This window comes from Balaenoptera acutorostrata, chromosome 9, assembly GCF_949987535.1.
Source record: "Balaenoptera acutorostrata chromosome 9, mBalAcu1.1, whole genome shotgun sequence".
In the NCBI taxonomy this organism is placed as follows: domain Eukaryota; kingdom Metazoa; phylum Chordata; class Mammalia; order Artiodactyla; family Balaenopteridae; genus Balaenoptera; species Balaenoptera acutorostrata.
Window position 1 is genome coordinate 11,128,215 of NC_080072.1, and position 24,268 is coordinate 11,152,482.

General features: G+C 40.1%; 2 protein-coding genes across 6 annotated transcripts in view; one reads left to right on the forward strand and one right to left on the reverse strand.

Annotated features, from left to right (window-relative positions):
- The window catches only part of LOC130708915 (cyclin-Y-like protein 1), a 34,053-nt gene extending 14,195 nt beyond the window's left edge, over positions 1-19,858 (reverse strand). The window contains exons 1-4 of one of the 5 annotated variants that reach the window (XM_057553333.1): positions 19,465-19,858; positions 10,282-10,356; positions 8,364-8,398; positions 2,219-2,319 (exon numbers count right to left, since the gene is read on the reverse strand). In XM_057553333.1, the coding sequence (XP_057409316.1) occupies positions 2,219-2,319; positions 8,364-8,398; positions 10,282-10,356; positions 19,465-19,690 (437 nt within the window). In that variant the 5' untranslated portion in view covers positions 19,691-19,858. Of the gene's footprint in view, positions 1-2,218; positions 2,320-6,155; positions 8,399-10,281; positions 11,082-19,464 lie in introns of those variants that run through there. The other 4 variants (XM_057553337.1, XM_057553334.1, XM_057553335.1 and 1 more) reach the window with 4 other exon arrangements.
- LOC130708916 (10 kDa heat shock protein, mitochondrial-like) lies at positions 4,799-5,661 on the forward strand. The gene has a single exon (XM_057553338.1). The coding sequence runs from the start codon at positions 5,119-5,121 to the stop codon at positions 5,425-5,427; it is 309 nt and encodes a 102-aa protein (XP_057409321.1). The 5' UTR covers positions 4,799-5,118; the 3' UTR covers positions 5,428-5,661.
- Positions 19,859-24,268: the final 4,410 nt, after the last annotated feature.

Genomic DNA, 24,268 nt, shown 5'->3' on the forward strand with positions numbered 1-24,268 from the left:
CACTCGGGATGCTTTTGTCCATATAATCATGCTTCACATCATTCCCCATCTTGTCAAAAGGTGTGTGCGTGGGTGAGAGAGAGACAGACACACAGACACACAGACACTGTGTCTTGGAGGCGGGGGCAGGCGGGTGGACTTTGTGCATCCAGAAACATATATCTTGAAACGTTGCATACGTGATTCTAATAAGGCTCACCTACCCCACTGAGAACAACTACCCCACTGAAAACTAACCCCATGATAAACATTTTCAAAATCATTCCTAAAAGCCAATTGGCCCTATTAATTTTCTCAGTAAACCTTTATTTCACCAATAATGAATGTGATGAATGATCATTTTTAAAACTTCATGAGAGCAAATTAAAATTTACTGTACTTCCAAAAATTAGACTAGGTCGGGAAAAAAAAGGATGAAACCTACTTGTCTGAGCAAGGTTAATCTTTTTTTTTTTTTTTTAATTTTATTTAATTTTACTTATTTTTGGCTGCATGGGGTCTTTGTTACTGCGTGCGGGCTTTCTCTAGTTGCCAAGAGCGGGGGCTGCTCTTTGTCGTGGTGCGCGGCCTTCTCACTGTGGTGGCTTCTCTTGTTGCACAGCACGGGCTCTAGGTGCGTGGGCTTCAGTAGTTGTGGCACACGGGCTCAGCAGCTGTGGCTCGCGGGCTCTACGGCACAGGCTCAGTAGTTGTGGCGCACGGGTTTAATTGCTCTGCGGCATGTGGGATCTTCCCAGACCAGGGCTCGAACCTGTGTCCCCTGCGTTGGCAGGCAGATTCTTAACCACTACACCACCAGGGAAGTCCCTGAGCAAGGTTAACCTTCAAAGTACTTTTGAATTATATACTGGACATCAGACTCTTTTGAATTCAAAAGAAGCTGCGACTCTAGCCAAAGTAGAGTGGTTTTTGTACCCACAGATTCAGTGTCTTGGCTGAATAAAAACATTCAGTGATGATGTGATAAGTGCCCAAACTCAGGACTTTAGAGATGGGGCTCAGTTTTTGCTGAAACATGATTTGACTGCAACTATTATTGTAAGCAAGAGAGGAAAGTTACATTATTATGACTGTGAACTTGCTGTCTTTAATTAAAGTAGAAGTTACTGATAATTTAAATAGCTAAAAAAAAAGTTGGCACATTAAAAACCAATTAAAAATATAATTAGCTTATAAAATTAAGACAACAAATAAAATTAAGGATAGGGACATTCATATTTTCAAATAGCATTTCCCAAACTGTGTTCTGGAAAATCAACATTCATATCCTAAGGAGATGTTAATGTTTCGTGGACAACCGCGAGGGAGGAGGCAAGAAGCTCTGCATCCCGTTTGGTTTCTTTCTCTTAAATAAGCTTGAAAGGTTCATCATTAGGGTGTTTTGAAAGTGCATCTCCAATTGTGGACTATGAGGTGCTCCCAGAAATTAAAGAATAGTTTCCATCATCATGACACTGTTCGTGTCTCCTTAAGTATAAGCCTGACCACAGCCATGTTTCCGAAACCTCACCTCTTTTCTTGTTCTCTGCTGTGATTGATACAGTGTGTTGGAGATATATTTATATATATAAACAAAAATTAAATGTGTCTATTAAGTTAAAACCTCAGTTGAACAAATTTCATCTACAAAGAAATTAAGCTTGAGTGTGTATTAAGACTGGTTTGATATATTCTCCCCCTCTTTGGGGGACAGGAAGGAGAAGGAAAATTTCATACAGAAATAGTGCAGGAAAAAAAAAAAAAGCACAGTGGGATAAATCTGACAAAATCCAATTAAATTTAAATGCAGATTCGCTTTGGTGCCAGTAGGGGACAAGCTGTTCCTTCTTCTAAGAGTAGCTTCCAAAGTAGTATACATTGTTTGAGGACTACAACTCCTAAAGAAATAATTTTTTCTAGAAATAGCCAATAAAAAGTACCTCTCTTTCTCATTATGTTCAACAATGGCTTAACAACAGAAATGCGTCAAATAAAGATTTATACTTTTTCTGCGATTTCTTATTTGCTAACTGGCTTTCCCTTCTAGCATGCGCTCTAAGATTAAAATGGAAACTGAAAATTCATATTTAGGTCCTTGAAATCAATCTATAGTTGACACCAGTTTTTTAACCTGATCACTGAAAAGGACAATTCAAATGAATGAAATTATGTATGGCTAGGATGCTTTTAGCGATAAGGGGGTCTGTCACTCAGCCCTTGGCAACCTACTTGTACTCACCATTTTACTGTGGTTCTAAGATTAGGCTGGCTGACTGTGCTGTCATCTAGAAATATTGTTGAGCATGAGCTATACTTTTTAGTAAGCTGCCCTGGAGATACCTGAAGGGGAAGGGAAATAGAAGAAAACGTCACAGTAAGTTAAACCTATAAAGTGTGTTTTTTTCCTTGGTTAAAATGTCAAACGATAAAGCATTAAGATTTTTCTTACACTCCATGAACTGCCTGAGTGTGATGTCATGTGCAGCTCTATGGGAAACCTCTATACTCTGACTTCCACAGACGAGCTTTGAGAAATGGGTTATAAAATGCTGCCTTGATATAGTACCTATAATCAAACCTGGCAAGCGCCTATTATAAATTACCTTTATAATAATGTAAAAAGTTTAGAATAAGATTTCAGGGTTTTTTCCTTAAGCAATGAAATGCAGCTGAGATTTCCTATTTCTATTCATTTACTACAATAAAACGTAATGCTTTATGGAATACCGATGTAGGAGCATTTCACTGCAGTAAATGAACACCAATAATAAATGTATTAGTTCAGGAGACAGTGTGACGAAACAAACGTTTTCGAATCAGAGGCTGGGCATGCCAGGGCTGCTCTATCACTAAAAAGCTGGGGGCCATAAGTCTCTCTGGGCCTCAACTTCCTTATCTGGAGGACAAAAAGGTACTGCTTAAAGATTCTCTCGCATCCAAAAAAAAACGGATAAAACAACTCTGAGAATTTAACTTCTCACTTCATGTTTAAGTAAGACTGCCATGACATTACTCAAGTGAGAACCTCAGAGAATACTTGCCATTCATTTCAAAATTGTACTAATTCGGTTCTACGTGTTATTTGACACTCCTGCCTCACCCATGCTGCTCTCTGCCTGCAGTGCCTTTTTCTTCCTCCTGTCCCAGCAAGCTTGACCCCATCTTCCTCTAGGATCCCTCTGCCAGCAGGCACACCACAACACTTCTCACTTTCTGCACACTCACACGTCTAATTTACCAACTGTTCCATGGTCTCAGCTGCTTGCATAGTACCACCCTCTTAAGTAAACAAGCTTCTCCAGGTTAGAAAGAGTCTTCTCCTACCTCCAGCTACTGAGCACAGAATCTGGGACAAATTAGGATTCAACAAGTGTTTGAGAAATTATTTAAGATCAGTTACAACTGGAGGTAAATCTTACTAAAGATACAAATTCGTGAGAATTTATCTACAGTGGTGTTGGATAGGTGACAAAGAACTTTTTGAGACCCTCTAGAGAATGAACTATCTTTAAAACACTTTAGAAGTATCCATTTATTTGTGAAGAGCCCATGAACACGGCAATAGTCAAATACTAACATGGCCTAAACTATGTTAGGACAACTCTCTTCCTTAAAGTAAGGCCAATAACCAAATCCCAATCACTGAAAGCCACTGGAAGGAAGAGTAGCATTCTTTAATACCACAGAATACAAACAATTTTAAAGCTGGGTTTTGTTTTTGGTTTTTGTTTGTTTACTAATTCAGATGAGCCTTCCTTCCTCCCATTAATATAAAATAGTTTTCACCATGCTGTCACACTCTCCCATCAATGTCCTCCACAAATACATGAAAGGTGAGGCAGGGAGAAAATCTAGTTGATGCTTTTTAAAATACAGAGCATTTAAATAAAAATTGCCAGTATCCAATCATCAGAAATATCCAAAGGGCATATATAAAACACCATTTTGCTTGTTTCAGATGCTTTATGCAAAGCCACTTATTCCTTATTAACAAAAAGTTCTAGATGTAACATATTTGAAAAGTATCACTATTTGGAAGACTAAGTTCTCCTTCAAGCTAGAAATGTTTTAAACTAAAACTCTGATATGGTCCTTAAGCTATTTGGTTAATGTGTAATTTTAGAATCTCAAAAAACAGATACAGCATGAAAAATGAAAATTCACTCATTCAAATACTTTGATTCTAAACGAAGCAGGTTATCTTTTAAGGTCACTACTATTAGGGTATAATATGACATACACTACACGTAATAAAAGTCAATTCTGACCAAAAATCTATATATATGAGGGGAATAAAAATAGTAAGGAAATGTACCAAAATATAGACTAGTTGGTAGAGCTTTGGGTGCTATTTATCCTGTTTTCCTCTATTAAAAACTTTTTTTTCTATTATGAATGTATATTGATTTGTCTTTGGAAATATTACTGCTAAAACATTTAAAATTTTTAATTAGATGTGGTCTATAGTCCTATGGGGGCTCATTTAATGTATCAGCAACTTACAGTCTACTGGCTCGATCCTACAAGAGAAACACTTCCACAGGCCTACTCCTGAAACTATTCAAACTTTCCAGCATCTAGTGTTCACTAAAGGATGGCAGAATTGAAGCCTCTGAGCAAAGCCTAGCTATGTTAGCTGCCAGCAGATTACTTTCCTCTCATCTTGCTTGAAAATTTAAGATAACTGTCCTTTATGATTAAAGCCTTACCATTGCTGGCTCACAACCTCAATAAACTGCACTGACACACATAAGGGTATAAAATGCAAATACAAAAAAAAAAAAGTAGCAAAAAACACTACTGACAGTTTAATGTTCATAGGTATTATTTCAATTGGTCACTGAAGAAGAGTATTTATCTTCATTCAGCACTAAGGACAAAATACATGGACTTTTACAATCTTTATAAGGGGAAAGGTTGCTTAGTAGACTTCAGGTTTAATGGTGAAGACTAGAAAATAATCATACCTAGGAGGCTAGTAAGTAACAACCCTCAAAGCTTATCATTAAAGGTCAAGTACCTGTTGAAATCCTGCCCCCACCCAATGACTCTTCCCACTGTGCCTACTGCCTCTGATTTTAACCCATTAAAAGAATAAAGCTGGAGAGAGCGAGAGTACGAAGCGCGGCAACCCGAGTCATGGCAGGACAGGCATTTAGAAAGTTTCTTCCCCTCTTTGACCGAGTATTAGTTGAAAGAAGTGCACCCGAAGTTGTAACCAAAGGAGGCATTATGCTTCCAGAAAAATCGCAAGGAAAAGTATTGCAAGCAATGGTAGTAGCTGTTGGATCAGGCTCTAAAGGAAAGGCTGGAGAGATTCAACCAGTTAGTGTGAAAGTTGGAGATAAAGTTCTTCTCCCAGAATACGGAGGCACCAAAGTAGTTCTAGATGACAAGGATTATTTCCTATTTAGAGATGGTGACATTCTTGGAAAATATGTCGACTAAAATAAGTCACTATTGAAATGGCATCACGTGAAGCTGCCCGTTCCCCCAATGGCATCACGTGAAGCTGCCACTGAAGTTCTGAAATCTTTCATCCTGTAAATAATTTCCGTGTTTCTTTTATAATAAAGTAATGATATCCAAACTAATGATATTCAGTGTCTCTGAAATTTAGTTTTCTCTGTATTGATTTAAACATTCCCAAATAAAAGTATATAAATGAAAAAAAAAAAAAAAAAGAGAATAAAGCTGAAGTTCACTTTTTTCTTCCCCCTTTTCACAAGTTTTGGATACGTTTATTAAGAATCAATGACTTTAACTGAAGTCTGTAATACTCCATCTATGTTGCACATTAATGGACAATATGGTAGGGTGAGTGGTTTGAATAGAATTCATACTCCAGGCCTTAGTAGAAAAGTATAATATTCTAATTATAGGTATAATCAAAAATATTGTCTGAATTAATATCGTTAATTATATTGAATTAAACCTCAAACTCAGAACCTATATTCAAAGAATAAATCTAAGTTTGAGTAGACTGACCACAAATCTATTTCCTCTTCCCCTTCTTTCAGATATCATCTCAGTAGAATTAAAGGCATTTTTTAAAAAAGCTATACATAAGACAGGATAAACAGCAGATGATTTTTAATGTTTGAAAGGTGAAAAGACTAGATAAAGGAGTGGTAACTGACATGGCAGAAAGGAGGAAGCACAACCTTGGTACCTACGGAGAGTGACTAGGACAGGAACAAGAAAACCAGTTCGTCTTACAGAACCCAAGGCAGGCTCAGGGTTCAGAGGCGTGGTCCCCAAATCCTTGCAGTGAGGCCCATCAGTTAACGAGTTGTCCAAGTGATGCTTCCAATTAGATCTTAACAGACAGCCAAGGACCATCACACGTTTGAGGGAAGCCCCCAACAAGTAAGAGATCAAAACAGGAAGAAGGAATGGGACTTCCCTGGTGGCGCAGTGGTTAAGAATCCGCCTGCCAATGCAGGGGACACGGGTTCGAGCCCTGGCCCAGAAAGATCCCACATACCACAGAGCAACTGAGCCCATGCGCCACAACTACTGAGCCTGCGCTCTAGAGCCCATGAGCCACAACTACTGAAGCCCACACGCCCTAGAGCCTGTGCTCCGCAACAAGAGAAGCCACTGCAATGAGAAGCCCACGCACCCAACAAAGAGTAGGCCCAGCTCACCGCAACCAGAGAAAGCCCACGTGCAGAAACCAAGACCCAATGCAGCCAAAAAATAAATAAATAAAATAAAATATAAGGATGCTTTAAAAAAACACAAAACAAAACAGGAAGAAGGAATTGATGGGAGTGATAAAAACTCAGGAGCAAATGAAAACTTGAAATTGCACCAGTGAAAAAAAGAATGACAGGATATAAGAGAACTCTATAAATTGAAAATAAGGTAGACAAAACAATATATTCAATAGAAGGATTAGAGCACAGTCAAGGAAATCTCCAGGAAGCAGGACAAAAAGACAAAATGCAAAGCAGGAGGGGAAAAAAGTTAGCGATCTGGTAAGTCTAAGACTTCCAACATCCGAATAATAGGAACCTGGAAGAAAAAAACAGAATGTCAAAGAAACACACAAAAAAGGTCTATACCAAACCAAATTATGAAATTTCAAAATCCCAGGGAGAGGGAAGGTACTAAAAGGTTCCCGAGAAGGAAGGGATGGGGGGAAATGACTACAATCGGTAATGTACAATGTACCATACAATGTCAACAGGTTTAAGAGCAACAGTGTAAATGAGAAGATGAGAGGGAAGTGTCTTTAGAACTGCAAAAATTAGTTTCAACTGAGAATTCTATACTTTATCAAATAGAAGGAGTTTCAGAGAGGCTAGATCTCTATAAACTTTCTGCCCATGTGCCCTTTTCCCACGAAAATGTGCTCCAGTAAAACAAGGAAGTATAACAAGACAAGAGGGAAACAGAATCTAGGACATAGGGGATCCAACATAAGAGAGCAGAGTTATGTGAGATCCCAGATGACTTCACACAGATATCCCAGGAAAAGAGGCATAGAGCAGGCCTAGGGGAACACCAGTCTATATGGGAGTAGGAAGACAAAAGATTGGGGAAAAGTGTCTCCAAGAAAAAAAATGGAACAGATGTGGCTTAGTAGACGGAAAATATTTTTGATAGGCATGTGACAAATGTTAAAACATTTGGGGAAAAAAATAGCTGTTAGAAAACAGGCAAGTGAATATAGTCAGGAAATTAATTCCACAGAAAAAATGAAGAATGTGAAAGCAGGGAGACCGGGCAGGGAGCTACTTACTGCATGTGGCTGTGTGAGATCACGTTGGCTAGGAAAAGGGGGGTTGGGTTATCCTAGAGAAGTGCAGAAGGGCTCCAATTTCATTAATATTGAAGAAGAAGAATGAAGGGCGTACAAGGAGGAGGCACAGTCAGAGAACTATATGGCTCAGCAGTGCACAATATTTGCAGAGTCGTAGTAATGTAAACATTGATTCTGATTTCATAAAAACTGATACACGTTGAGGGAACACAGGGAGGGAAATAACGTCACGGTGGACCGAAGAAGCTAAGCTTTCACCTGCTATGACAAGAAGTCAATGGACAGTGCTAAAAATTAACTTACCTGTTATACTTTTATTCCTTTGGTTAAAAAATAAGATCAAAAAAATAAGGCAAAAGAATTTAAGGCAGATCTTTATACTACAACCATATTAGTGAAATTTAACTTAAATGTCAGAACCCTTAAAAAATGGGCACTACTAAGTCAAAGACTTTCCTGAATACATTTGATAATTAGGAAAAGAGAGATTTAGAAAATCTACCAAAAAGAGGTCCATGCTAACAGTATTGGATCCATCATATTTTTAGGAATCATGGCAGACATATTTTTAATTCAAACTATTAATTTCTTAACTTTTCAACTGTTTACTTACATGGTTTAAAGGGCTGCTCGTCCTCTTTTCCCGCACTAAGAATAAAAAAAATTAACTGATGAATTCTGATACAAATGCCATAGAAAAATAAAAGTAGTCACTAATTATTTGATGGATTACCAATAACACGAGATAAAATTCCATTCTATTTTTTAAAATAATTTCCAACAAAATATATAATTTAAATCACCCAGCAAGATGAGTCCTATAAATAAAATCTAAAAACTTAGTTTCACTTTTTTGACCTAATAGATATTCTGTATTAGGTACAAATGAAAGACTCCCCATTTACAAAAGAAAAGGACAAAGCAAATTAGGCCAGGTGAGAAACTTAGCTAATAAAAAAATTTACCTGCTGCATAGCTGAACTACTAGCCAGGAGTATTTTCTAATTCTTCATTTACACACAGCTTACTTTAATTACCACAACCTACAGATGACAACTCTAAGAACCAGTTTCTGGCCAGGCACTCATCTCCGAACGCACCAGTAGCTCTGGAAGCATCCTGAACCACTTAATGGTAACCTACTCAAATACCTTACTGAAAAAATACACAACTGGAAAGTAACCTATGTTAAACGTAAATTTTAAAATGAGTGTGCTGACCTAAATGAACATATCTACAGCACACAAAACTGTTTTGCTCCAACAAAGGCCAGAAGAATAAAAGCCTGAAGAGGGTCTTAGGCCACACTCTTGCTCACATTGCCTCCTTTAACTCCAGACAGGCATCACAGGCACGGATTCCTTAAGGCTGAAGAGAGAGACAGGCATGGGACAGCTTTTCTTTTACTGTCTCCAGAGCCCCTCTACGTGTGAGCAGCTCATGGCTCTGGAAGAAACTGAGAAATAGAGCAATCCTAACCAGAAATGAGTGGCTCAAGTACACACACTAGAAAAATGCAAGTTAGAAACCCCAGGAGCTTCCAGGTTGGTGAACACGTAGTACCCTTGCAGAGGGCATCAAAGCTCTGTGCCCTGTCCCCATGCCTGGCCCTATGCATCTCTTCCATCTGGCTGTTCCTGAGTTATATCCTTTTATAAAAACCAGTGATCTAACGGAAAAAAACAAAAAGCAAAACAACAACAACAAAAAACCAAACCTCCGTTTTTTATTGTGCTGCTTCACTTTAAATATGATGGAATGTTCACTTCTTGTATTCCTGCTCTCGTAATCAACTGAAAAACTTGGTCACGTATGGCTTTTTAGCAAATAAACTAGGATTTAACATAACATTAAGGAAGACAAGCAGGCAAGCAGGAGTGCAAAAAATTCTACGGTTCTGATTCTCATCTTAAAACAAGGAGGACACAGGAAATTTATATGAGTTTCACATGCTGAGGATAATCTTCTGGAAAACCCCATATGGCATGTTGCTCTTATTACCCTGGCACAGCACTACATTAGGATGAGAACGTTTTGAATAGCTTAAAAGTTCTGAGTAGCATAAATCTGGATGTGAGATAGGCTCGTCTGGTTGAACACTGTGTAAAACAGGGCCAAAATCACAAGGCTCAATTCCCATATATAACAACTGATTTTTCTGATTTGATCAAATGAAAACCTAACTGTGACCTAAACCCTATCATTTGTCTTTAACATATGTGCTCTTCGGAGCAAGGGGAAAAGGACAAAGTAGCATGGAGAAATAGACCACATCTAAATCATGTGGCCAGTTGACTATGTTGATAAAGAGGTGGCAAAATGTATAAACAGGTAGTCTAAGTGTTCTCCTCCCTAAAACACTGACAACTAAAGGAAACTGTATCATCAACATATTAAAATAAGACAAGTGAATACATAAAAAAAGTGAAACATTTAAACCACTGTAAGAGTTTTTCTAAATACCTCCTATAATACACAAAACAAAAACAGTTTTCACTCTTTTTCTCAGGGAAAAAAAAGCATTGCCTTACCCTCTGTTTGAGATTTGCTCCGAAAAACTGTGCTTGGCCTTGGGTGGTCAGAAGGGTTTGGTTCCAAAGCTAAGTCTGTATAGGAAGAAGAGAAAAAGGTGTGGTGATTTAGTTGAGTAGAAAAATACATGATTTTAAAGATAGCTACACATTGATTGAAACCACTTTTAATAGTCTTGAGAAGAGCTTTTAGTAATGACAAAAAGGCAATTTTAGTAAAGGCACAATATAAAAATCCTATTGGGAAACAGCAAAATTGTAGAATCTCTCCATACATGTGGAATAAAACCATGGCTATGTCTTAGACTTCTTTAACTTGCACCTAAATAATCTATGCCATTTTTAGATGAATCATATATGTGACTCCCCTCCTATTTATCAATTAAAAATTCAGTCACCCTCTTTTAAAGCTGATATTACTAGCACATTCCAGGAACAGTCTCAAGAAGCAAGTTATGCTGTGGCCAACTACTGTCAGATACCAGCTCAATATATCAAATATGCCAAAACGAAGTGAGTTGCTTTTGGCAAATGTTCTTCAGACAATCAAATGGCTAATTCTAACTCCATTCAACAAATGAACTCATCTAATTGGCTGTGGTTTATCTGGGGGCTATTCATCATGGCAGATTTAAGAGGACTACATAAAAGTTCAATGTTCTAATCTATAGGAACACTTCCATGATAGTGATTTTTAACTTTGCCCTCTATTTCCAAAGCTAAACTCACTTCTTCATTCCACGCTGCGTGATTAATTTGGGGCTTCAATAAGAGTACTTTCTGGAGCAGATCATAGGGCTACTAGAAAAAAATTTTGGCCATACCTACACGAAAAGGTGGGTCTGCCTGTAGCCCACCTTGCACCAAGGTGGGATAGCGTCTTCTATTTAGGCAGAAATACAAAACAAGCACAAGCTACCACACAGGATAGTAAGGTTGTTGTTTAAAACAAACAAACAAACATAAAAGCCCTATGACACGTCCTCAGCAAAGTCCATCTCAAACCATTTAACCAATCTTTTAAGAAACTGGACCAAGATTCAGATAAAGAGTAATGGTTAAGGCAATTATTTCCCAAACCACATAATAACTGATCTGTTTTTGAAAGATAGCTTTGATGGTCAAAGTGAAATACAAATATATCCCTGCCTCTTAGAGAATCCAAAGAATACACACATTGATATATTAAAAACTAATTAGTCTAGTAGTGAATTCTGTCTAACCCAGCATTCCACAAATGTATCTACCTAGAATCCCCTTCTCCCACCCAGAAAGAATTTTGCACGAACAGTAATTTTGGACTTCCCGTTTTAACAGGAATCTGAGCCATCCATTTTAATGTCATTGCCAGCACTAGTAATTTACAGAGCTAAACCAACTGCTTTGTTCTTCATGAAAATTCCTTCACTGAATTTGAAGTTTATCAAGCTGCTTTTGGAGAAAATATTCTATTCAACATTTTTATGTAAAAGACCCATAGAATTATTTTAAAGTTTTTTTCTCCTACATATTTGAAAAACTAAGACAATGGGAAAATAAATTATTTCAGCTGTACACAAAATGGCAGGCAGAGACTTTCACAGCTGCCTCTAACCTATAGCTTCCGAAAGAATTCATGACTACTTACCTATACCAAAAAGAAAGTAAATAGACTACATTTGAATCTAAAAAATAAGCAGAAATGTTTGCAAAGTAGCTGTATTATTTATCAGTGTCTATGGCATGGTAAAACTTAACAATTTTCAATGGAAGTCCAGGAAAATTAAGTGCCAGAATCAAAGAGAAGCAAGCTTTAACACACACACACACACACACACACACACACACACACACACACACACACCGCCAAACCAAGATGTGCTACTACAGATCTAAATACAAAAATCAAGAAGGCTGGGATAAAAGAAATGACAACATGCAAAAAAAAAAAAGTAAACTTAGACCAAGTGACCAGAAAAAAGCTGGCACTCTCCCTACTCTATCCTAGGGGGTTCAAAGGTAGGCACAGGACCCAGGACCGGCCAATCAATCACAGCTGTCCTGGGACTTCCCAAGAAAAGAGAAAGGCAGAACTGTACTCTAGGATCCTTAGCTAGTCTTGAGCTGCTGGACACTCCCCTTGCTATCATGAGGGGAAAGGCTTTTCAGGAGACATCAACAGAGGAGAGCAGAACTGAGGAGATCATTTAACTCCTGGGTCAAGTAGTGCTTAACTCTGTGATGTTCTTTTAACTTGCAACTGAAGGAGACCTGGTTAATCAGCAGTACTGATGATCACACTAAAGGTGGGGAAAGGTAAAAGTCACTTGCTCATTCCTTTAACAAATATCATGAGCAAAAATCTGCATGAGACAAAACGATGCTCTGTTTAAAAATTACACACAACCATTCACAATCATTAACACACAATGATTCACAACCGTTACTTTTAGTTGCTTTTCTTATACGTTAAAAAAAGCTCTAATTAGTGTACAATTTATGTCTTCTTGTTACTAACAAGCGCTCTCCACCCCACTGTTGCATATTTATTGTCTAATGAATACACACTGGCCCATCAAGTGTTATTCCTATACTGGACTTAGCCAATCCCCTATTGCTGGGGATTGGTGCTTACAAAGTTCTATTCTTAAAATATTATGAGGAAAATCTTCATGTACATAGTTTTTTAAAATAATGGTTTTATCTCCTTAGCAAAGATCTTCGGAAGTGGAATGACTAAGCCAAAAGGTTAGATCACTTTCACGGCTCCATGTACAATGCTAAATTGCTTCCTAAAGAAGGTGGGGGGCACATTAGGGTATAATGCTACCAATCATGACATTTTGAGTTCCTACCCTTGCTTTGGATACTTGAAAAAAAAAAAAAAATTCCTACTGATATGAATGAGGACCCTCACTGTAGATCTAATTTGTATTTCTTTTGATTACACAGTTTGACCATTTTCCCACAGTTATCAGTGTCATTTCCACTTTGGTGAGTTGGCCTATCATTTGAATGTACTGTAAACACCAGGGCCCTACTGCTGTCAGTTTGCATGAGGTTTTCAGAAAATATTAATCTTTTGTTTATAGCCTATATAACTAACAATTTTCTATATAACTTGCACTTTTTGCTAATGAAAAATACCACATCACTATCTTATAGAATGGACATGTGAGCCATTAGACAGTAAACTCATACATACACACAATATTTCTGCACTTCCCATTAACTATCTTCCCAAGAGCCTAAGGAGACTATGATAAAACCTACCACACTCTTCACTATCACAAAGGTAAGACTGCCGACTATTAAGCAAAGCTTTACCACCCACCATCCCTCTCATCCCTCTCCCCACCACATGCACACACAGTAATTTAGAGACTTCAGGAAATTACTGTGCATTCAGGAAATTACATGGATTCTTCCGAAAGTTATTTCTTTAGAAACCTCTAAGAATGTTTTACCCAGGAGAAATATTCTTGAGCTCATGATTAGGGGTTATGATTAAAACTGTATTTTAAGACCCATCATTTTTGTATTATCAATTTAAATTGCAACTTATTTGACAGCATGATAGGTCGATGTAGAAAAAGTATGATTAAAAAAAAATTAAACTCGGTCTTAATGTAAACATTCCTCAGAGGAAACCTGTAAAACACCACCGACACTGAATACTGTTTTTCCTCCAACCTAAGATTCTACCAGTTCTTAAGATCCATCTCAATTGCAGTTGTTAAAAGTGTGAAAACATAGGCAACTTAGAACAAATGAAATGCGTTACTGAAGGCTAAAAGTGTTAAAAACTATGCTATCGAACTGTCGATAAATGATTTTTCCTTGTTAAAATATTAGAGGGAGAGGGAAGTGACCAAGAAAGCATCTGACAGAAGCAGCATATTTCAGAAAGCGATTAATATCAACATATTGATTTCAATATCTTCCAAAGAAACAGGAGATGTCAGCAGTTTCTGGGCCAACTGCTGAGCACCAGTTTACTTAACGGTAAGCACTGCATTTACTGAACTGCCCTAGCACCCCTATACTGTACAGTGTATTAGTTTTATGGCTCATAATACAAACATTACAATCTTTACAATTACCATGTAAACTGATGATTTCATCTCTTGGAGTCCACACTTGCCACCGCAGTCAGGGAGTTCCTGCCAGCCAGCCCTGAGCTGGGCTGCCTCACCAGCGGGTACACAGCAGGCTCCTGCACCTGCCAGGCTACTGCTCACCCAAGCCTTGATCCTGCTTTCCTAGCTTCTGACAATCCTGGCTTCCCAACTTCCCAGCTCTGGTTTCCAACTGCTTCTGTACCTGCCTCTACCCTGGTTCTCAGTTTTGCCTTATTTTAATCCTCAATCAGTGTTACAGTGATCATGACTGAGAGGTGACACATAGGTAAGTACACCTGGCTTTATATATTTCTAAAGAGTACTTTACTCAGTTTCTTGGACTTTTAAGAACCTTTCTGGGTTGCAAGTTACCTTCATTTCATTTCACATTACGCAGTGTTACTGTTTTAACTCTTAAGTTTTATTACTTTCATACACTAAACCAACAACAACAAAAAAGGGTGAGAAAAAAGGTAGTATTCCAAAGAAGCTCACATAATGTCAACAATAAATTCTGTTCCTATATGCCATGCATTTGGAATTTACAGTCCTACTCTCTATCAATACTCATTTTTAAAACCTTGGACAACTCAATTTATACCTAAGAGAAGAATTCCTACACTACCTAACTCAGAACATGGTGAGAATCAAATGAAATGCAAGAGCAATCTATATACTACAGCCTATTTTAGACCCTTATTAATATCGCTTTTTTGTTCAAGCCACTGCTGGCTCTCACCTGAGCTACCGCACCAGCCTCCTAACTGGTCTCCCTCTCTGCTTCCTTCCACCCTTACAGTCTATTCTCACACAGTAGCTGGTCTGATCTCCCTCCACCCTCTCTACCCCCCTTCCCTTTTTCTAAGAATTAACATCATTCCCCTGCATATAATCCTTCAATGGTTTCCCATGACAATTAGACTAAAATTCATATTTTTTTGTCAAGGCCCACTAGGCATACAAGGTCTTAATCCCCCATATTCCTCCTGGCATTCATTCACTCAGCTGCAGCCACCCATCTTTCTGTCCTTGGCACGCATCAAGCATATTCCCTTCTTAGGAACTGCGCAGAAGCCTCTTCTCCCACAGCCTCACATGGCTCTCTTAGGACTGCTCATGGGTTGCTTAAGGAGAGAAGCTGTCTTTAACCACCCCTTGTAAAACTGTCCTCCTCCCCAGCCCATTACCTTCATTTTCTTTCTTAGTGTTCTCACTACCTGATGTTATTCTTGTGTCGTCAGCCCCCAGGCACCTCTAGAAAGTAAGGACCTGAGTTAGGATACGGGTTTTGTCTTGTCTAACCACTGTTTGTCCTGCCTCTGGAATGGTGCCTAATAATCATGTTTCAGTGTACCCAAAACCAGTTAAGTTTCTCCCAATTTTCCCACATCATCTAAGATTTCTTCTAATGCTGTCTTTTGATGTGTCTGTCACCTAAGACCAGAGTTAATTTCAGATCTCTTAGAGTAGTAGTTTAGTTACTCAGAATCAAAGACACAAGACAGGTTACCAAGAACCACGAAAACCTAAAAGAGGAAATCTAATGTTCAGTGAAAAATCAATGGTAACTTTAATTTGGGAAAAGAACATCTAATGTTAAAATACCTTTACTACAAAATGACTCACCCTATGAATTTAATGAAGTCGTAAGACAAAGTGTACAATCAGAATGCTATAGGGAAGTATCAATACAATGCATCCGTTTTTATCTGTGTCCCCTGAATAAAGCATTATAATGGGATTATAAAAGATGCTCAACCATAAAGGCTGGGTAAATGAATTATGCTCCAACCATTCGATGGCACAGTAAACAGTTGGTAAAAGGCAGGCTGTAGAGCTATGCGCAGTGGCATGGAAATACATCACCCTGGAGCACTCTCTAGGTGTCAGCACAGTTCCAGGAGCTTCATGTCCTTACTTTTCTTTATAACAAAAAGTTACAAAGTGGCACATAAAGAACAATCCCATCTTTGTAAAATAAACACCATGTTATGTTTATATGCATACAAAAGGTTCAGGAAGAATCAACACCAAAATATTAATAAAAATTCTGGATGTTCTGAGTGTGAGTGAAGGACTTTTCTGTGTTTTCTAAATCTTTTACATCAAATGTTTATTAATACTGTCACCAAAAAAAGGAAAGATCTGTTGCTCAGAGGTTTTTCCACATCATATTGCCAATTCCTTCCCTACCCACTCTTCAGGGGGATGGGAGGTAGGGGTCACTTGAGAGAGCACCTTTCACCAGAAAATTAGCAAAGCTCCTAAGGTCAGAACATAAAGGCTGTATGAAAAGTTGATGAATAAAAATAAAATCAGATAATAGGACTGTAGCATCTTATTTTCTATTATGACACTACCATCAGTTATATTAGATATACTGTTAAAGACAAAGTAGTAAAAAATTCTTTTGAGTCTATCTGAAATCTATACTACGTTCTTAGGAGTTACTTTTTTGAGATGGCTTGAAGACATCATGTTCTTCTCCAATGTTTCTGAAGAACAAGACAGAGCATCATTTATGTACGATTTTCTCTAGGTAACCAAATAATTCTTCACTGTAGAAAAGCCAAAATGTTTTATATCTGAGTAGGTATTTCTCAGTTTCCAGGGAAACTGATACAAAATTGTCTGAAATAAAGACATTAAGAGCAAACTTCCAATGTGCCTGTGCTTTATATTTGGTGTTCTGACCTTGTTTCTATGGAAACTTAATTAATAGGCAAATGCTGAAATTGAGGTTTCTCTTATCACTTTATTGAATGCCCCCCCAAAAAGACAAATTGAAATGAAATTTTCACAATCATGTTAAACATAAAAAGGTAAATTCTGTACTCATGAACTCTATTTTTCCAGTTCCTGATTTAGCACTCCTTCCTTATCATACGTAGTCGTATGCTAAATGCTTAGTACCTTACCTGCCCGCTTACCAGCTTCCCCTAATGTCCCTCTGTCCAGGGCATTCTCGGCTTCAATTGGATTTCACCAGAACAAACTCTTTAAATTATATCCACGTGTTTACCTGACTGATAAATTTAGGCTATTTCATGACTTCTACTTTTATTCATATCCAGTGCAATATATGTACAGACAGAGAATGGAGAGGTAAATGTTGCTTCTGAGTTGTGTACAATCAACTGGAATGGCAATCATCAAAACTGGAGTATGCTGAGATAGGCCTAACTTATGGATAAATTATAAAATATAAGGTGCACTCTAAACAGTTTCTTAAGCATCCCAAGAACTGAATTTGGCATATCTACCACCTCCCAAGTCTGTCTCTTTTGTTCAGTAGCTGTGTTACACAGTCATTTCAGATCTCTTCTCTAAGTCTTGGCTTCTTCATCGGCAACAGAGGGAGAATATATACGGGCCTTATTTGTAGATGGAAGGGCCAAGTGAAATACACAAGAAAATGCATTGTAAATCTTAAAAGAATTCTATAAAGGTCCAATTTTCGTCTCTCATCCTACATTAGCCAACTACTAACTGGTTTTAAAAATCATTTAGAGGTTTACCTTATAGCAACAAGCAGAGCAGTTTTCACAAGTACTTACATGCTTTGTGTTTAAAGCTACAATTAATTCACATAATTTGTTCATTCTTTCACAATATCTAACTATTCTGAAAAGGGAGTACTCTCCACTTACAAAGCCACGTCCGTCATAAGGGTGAATCCACAGGCTTAATTATTCTAACTTTTAAAGAAATTAAATAAACCCAACTAAAATTTAAATAGAAGAGCTGTAAGACATTTCGTCTATGAAATAATGAAATAATCTCTGGCATTTCAATGAAACAAATGGGCCAGTGGGGCTTTAACATCTTTATGATACAATGTTTTATACTTCAAAGAACAGTCTTTATTAAAGTGCCACTATGCTACCCAGAAATTTTTTTTTTTAACCTAGAGCCATCCCTTTCCAAAATTCTAGAGGCAAAAATCAAACATTTCCTCTCTTCTCTCTCTCCTCTCCTCCCCGACAACACCCACCCCCAGCCACTTAGCCTTCAGAACTTTTACCTGAACATTCTTAAAGTTAAATAGTATTCTACTGGGGGGGGGGGGGCGGAGGAGGGAGCCATGGAGACATTTTTCTGCAGGATGGATGTGGTATGTGAACTCCCAAACCTTTATATCACAAATGACAATCCGAATTTGTTTTTTCTCCTTTGAAACTTCTGTCCAGCAGTCTCAGGACTCCCTTACAACAGGCAACGTGCAAAAGAAGTCGGTTAAGGCTGTGCAGCTGAAGACATACTTGGGTCAAAGTGGGAATTTAAAAGTAATCAGAACTCCATGGGGTCTCCTTTGGTAAAGAAAAAAAACCCAACAACTATTCTCTGCAGCCGTGGCAGTAACGTTTCACACCGTTCACAGTTATTTTAAGCCCCTCTCCCACCATTTTCTTTCCTATCGTGTTCAAATTATAGTTAGAAGGGATAAAGTAGCTTCTATCAGGGTGACTGAAAACATTAAAATCCAAAGAATTTTAGTTAAGAACACCACACTGACTCTGTCCATCTCTATTTTGAATTTAAATGACAAATCCTCTAATGTTTGTCTTAATTGTCTCGAGTATCAACTACCTTAACGAAAAGAAGTCTATCATCAGGCCCTTACCTAGTTCCTTCGCTTAGGTACCATCTGGATAGGGAGACGGGATGGATACGCCAAAGTTAGAGTATTTAAGTTTTCATTAAGAAAAGAGAGAATACACCAGAAAGTCTCTGCTAAGTCCCACGAGATGTTAAATAGAACCATGAACAGGAAGGGCCGCGGATTGGAGGGTCTCAGGCTGGGCTGGGAAATGGGAACGGGGGAAAGAATTGGGCATTCGGGTAGGGAAGAGGGAAGGAGACTGGGCCGGACGCGACTGGGAAAGAATAAGGGGTGGGGACGCCAAGCAGAGCCAGCCTTCGTCCCCGGTGCCCAGCCCTGGGAGAGCCAACTCTGGGCAAGAAGGAGCCCTAGGCGGCGTCTCCCTCCCGGGGGACCCTGGGGGCGGCGGAGGCCAGAGGTAAGCCCGAGAGCAGATGGCGCCTACCCCGCGAGGGGCGAGGCGCGCCAGCCGCTTCTTACCTTCGGGCATCTCCCGGTCGCTGATGTGCTGCAGGTGGTGGCCTTCACCACCTGCGAAATCCAACTCGGCGGGTTCCACGGTAGCCGCCGCCGGAGCTACTGCCACCGCGTTCCCAGCCGCCGCCTTGTAGACCTCAGCCTCACAGTCCGGCTCCGCTGACCCCCTGCGCCGGCCCACCTTGGGGCTGGCATTGGGGCACAGGCAACAAGACAGCGAGTTCCCCATGGGGCGCCTTCACTCCTCGCCGCCGCCGCCTCCGCTCGTCCCCCGACTCCGCCGAGCTCAGAAGCCGCCTCCTCCCCCAACAATGGCGCGGCGGGCACTGGCAGCCCCGGGCTATGCCGGGGCTGTGCCGCACATGCAGACGCGACTTCGCCCGCCGCTCTCCTGTCCGCCCAGCCGCCGGGCCCCGGGAAGGGGCCCGGCGCCGGCCGCACCCCCGCCGCCGCCGCCGCCGACTCCCCGGAACCAACTAGTCTGTGAGGGCGGGGACCAGACCGGCTTATTTAAAAGGGGTGGGAACCAGACAAGCGCTGAGACGCGCAGACACTGCAGGGAGAGAGCACAGCCGGAGCTCCTCCTCCTCCTTCCGCCGCCGCCTCCCGACTGAAAGTAGCTAGCCCGGCCGGCCCTTGCCTACCGGAATGTGTCCTTCGGTCACCTGGTTACGACGGACCAATCACGACCAGAGTTCCCTCAGAGCGCAGGCATGTGACTCACAATGCCCCGCCCCCGCCCGCGGCTGCCCCGCCCCCCGAGCGGCGCGCCCCGCCCCGGACTCTGGTTTCCATTCATCTCTCGCGCTCCGAGCTTCCCGGTCCTGTGGGAAGCGCCGCGTTTGTTAATCCAAGCCGTCCTGAGTCAGTGGGCTCTGTAGAAAGCCCCTGTTCGTAAAATGCCAGTTCAGTTAGCAACTCGGTTTCACCGGGTCGACAGTTGACTCATTTGATGTATTGCTCAACGAACTTAGTTTCACCCCAATTTTTGACCGTGTTTTATAACTGAATGCTCCTCCTGTCTTGCCTTCCAAAGAGTGTTAGTTTCCGCCTACAGTTTAACCATAGCAACCCCCGGGGCCCTGGTCCTACTCTCAATAAAGAGCTGTGGCTGTGTCTTGAATGAGACTCGAGGACACATCACCCCTCCACTTCCTCATCAGTAAATTAGGTACCGAACTCCTCCCTCCCACCTCTGAGGCGCTGGGATTCAGCAACTCGCTTTTCTCGCCTGTTTCTCTCTTCCACGGCAGGAGTTTCCAGGTTTCCCTACTTTAGCCAACAACAACGCATAAAGCACGATTTTCTCATACAAACTTGAGAGTCACAAAGTGAAGTACCACGGTCTTGATTTGATGAAGATGATAACGATAGTTAACATTTGGCAAACACTATGCGCCCGCCCCCGTTCCAAGTGAGGTACTCATTTAACCCTCGGGAACAAAATCCTCAGAAACCTTCATTTTACAGATTTTACAGAAGCTAAGTAACGTTCCCAAGGTCACATGATTGCTCAGGGGTGTGGCCAGGATTTGATCCCTGATTGTGTGGATCCCCAAAGGCACCTTATTGTGATCATCAGAAAATAAAGGTAGAGGTCAAATTTGGTTGGAAGTGGCATAGTGTATCAGGATTTTCTTTTTTTAAGGAGGAACAATTTTTTGATGTGGATTTTAAAATACTTTCCCTTCATTCAACATTGATTAGTCCCTCCTACATGCCAGGCACCCGTGTGTGAAAAATAGTCCTGCCCTCAGTGACCTCAGGCACGGTGAGAAAACAAAGGCTTAGAAAGCCCAATAGTCTGAGGTCACACTGCTGCAAAGTACTTAAACCTGAAATTCAAACCTAGATCTATTAACCCCAAGTAGATGCTGGGGTAAAGAGCTTGGTTTTCTTCCCAGAAACATGAGAGCCATTGAATGTTGTGAAGTTAAGGAGTCACTATCAGGTGGTTTGTAGTGAGGTCACGCTTGAGAATAAGTAGGACTGATGGAAGCAACAAAACCCATTAAGAGACTTTATATTCATCTAAGAGAGGAGTGAGGGTTCAAACTAAAGGCAGTGGCAGAGATTGGAGTGGAGGGAAAGGATCTGAGGTCATTTGGGAGGTAGAATAGAAGTGCTCAGTGACTAGATATGGAGCGGGAAGGGGAAAAGAGAAGCAAAAATGGCTGCTAGGGTTCTGGCTTAGGGAACTATGTAGAGTGTGGTTACTTTTTCTTAGATAGTGCAGGAAAAGGAAGAGGTTTGGGAAGGAAGATCATTTTGGGTTCTGTTAAGCGGAACATGGAAATGGAGCTCTCTGGTTGAAAGTAAGCCTCTGCAGGCTAAGTCCATTTTGTGATATCCCAACTTATGTTTTCAAAAATAACACATTAAATCAATTTTAAAATGTGATTGGGGAAATTCCCTAATGTTGACAGCTAAGAATATCACATTTTTCATGGAGCAACTTGGAATCTATGGTTTTAGTAAATGAGGCATCCTATGTAAAATAAAACTGGTAAATGAGAGCTCTACCCACCACCAGAGCCTCTTAGATAGCCTCAACCACCAGAGGGCAGACAGCAGAAGCAAGAAAAACTACAATCCTGCAGCCTGTGGACCAAGAAACACAGTTAGAGAAAGATCGACAAGATGAAAAGGCAGAGGGCTATGTATCAGATGAAGGAACAAGAAAAAAACCCAGAAAAACAACTAAATGAAATGGAGATAGGCAACTGCCGCAGACCGGCTGCAGAAAGCTAGAAGTTCCTGGCAGTGAGGGGTAAGGAACTGAAAAGCACCAGTATGGTGTCAGAAGGGCCAAGACAACTGATGGTTGCAAGGCAAGTTTATTCAAAGAGCATGAATGTATATATAGGTTTAGTACGGAACGAATATCAGACAATAAATCAGTAAACCTTGTATTTCCACATAATTCTGTCGCCACTATCTATGCACCATTATCTATGCACCACTATCTATGCACCACTATCTATGCGTCAGCATGCCTTATGGGCCATTCTTTGGAGATACAGACTTCCCCCTCAGGGCAGCACGTCCTTCTTCTGGGGAACAACCAGGGGCTCTTAGATGCAGAGCAGGCACCTGGAACGAAACTGGCCGCAAGCCATTTTCCTTTTTTACGTTCAATACCGCAGCGTCAGGAGTGCATACCAAGAGAGAGACAAGCAGTTCTCCAGAAAGCAGAAAGCTGAATAAGCTTACAGCTTGGGGGCCACCGCAGATGAGCACCAAAATAAGTTTGCTGGGTGAAAGCAGCCAAATAAAAAAGTACATAATTATTATAAGAGACTGCATATCTTACTACATTATGACTGGAAAAGGAAGAAAGGCAAGAAAGATAAGGTTGTTTTGCAGAGAAGTTCTCCTTTCTGCAATAATCTATGAAGTCACCTTCTCCTACACTGGAAATGGAATCATCTTCAACACCATCACTGGTAACATACAGAACCAATATTTAACAATAACCAAGAATAAAAATTTGATATTTAGTGACTGGTCTCTGAGATGTAAAAGTTGGGCCAGACATTAGGTAGAGCCCTATAGATCCACAAATATAGTTGAACACTTTCACAAAGACATGGAAGAAAGACAATATTGAACCTATAGCTTGTAGTTGTACTTCCACACATACTGAACCCCTCAATTTTAGTTTTGGAGAGTCATCTCTGGTGACAGACATCTGCTTCCACCCTAGCACCCTAAGGGAACATAAATTAATCAGTAGAAAGAAAAGATGAAGGTAGTCAAAAGGTACAAACTTCCAGTTGTAAGATAAATAAATACCAGGGATGTAATGCACAACATGATAAATACAATGAACACTGCTGAATGTTACATACGAAAGTTACTACCAGAGCAAAAGAGTTCTCATCACAAGGAAAAGTTTTTTTTATTTCTTTAATTTTATATCTATACGAGATGATGGATGCTCACTAAACTTATTATGGTACTCATCTCATGATGTATGTAAGTTTAACCATTACTGTATCTTGTACACTTTAAACTTATACAGGGATGTATGTCAATTATATCTTAATAAAACTGCAAGAAAAAGAAATCTTCAACTCCAGAGTTTCTGTTAGGATCTTTTTTTATGATTTCTATCTCTTTGTTCAATAACTCTTTTTGTTCATGAATTGTTTCGCTGATTTCATTAAATTATTTTTCTGTTTTCTTGTACCTCCTTGAATTTCCTCAAAACAGCTATTTGGAATTCTTTATCAGCTAAATCACAAACTTTCATGCCTTTGAATTCAGCTGTTAGAGGATTATTGTTGTCTTCTGGTGGTAGCATATTTCCTTGGTTCTTCATGTACCTTGGAGTTTGTGTTGCTGTTTTCTCATTTGTATTAGCAGACACCTCCTCAAATCTCCACTTGTCTTCTAGAGAGAGATACTGTTTTCTCGGTTCTGCTTATAGCTGGTATTTCCTCCAACCTTGTATGGATACCTGCTCCACACTTCTTACTCTTAATTCCTGGCAAAATTCTGAAACTTGCTTGGCTTCCCTGGTTGTTACAACTCACCGAACTGGCTACTGGAAACCTCCCTTGTGTTTTTTCAGATGGTGGTGCTGCAGCTCAAGTTTCAGGGTCTCCCTTGTCCACAGACCCTGACCTGTTTGAGAAGGCTGTTTACTGGGGCTCTCGTGCTGCTGCACACGGTGTTGGGGAGGGTGGATTTAGCACTTGGGGCACTGGGGTTACCCACGGGCCAGGTGGGGAACCTCAGATGAGGTTCTCCCAGCAGTGTGAGCGGGCTTCCTGCTGAGTCTAAGAGGCAATCAGCAGGAACC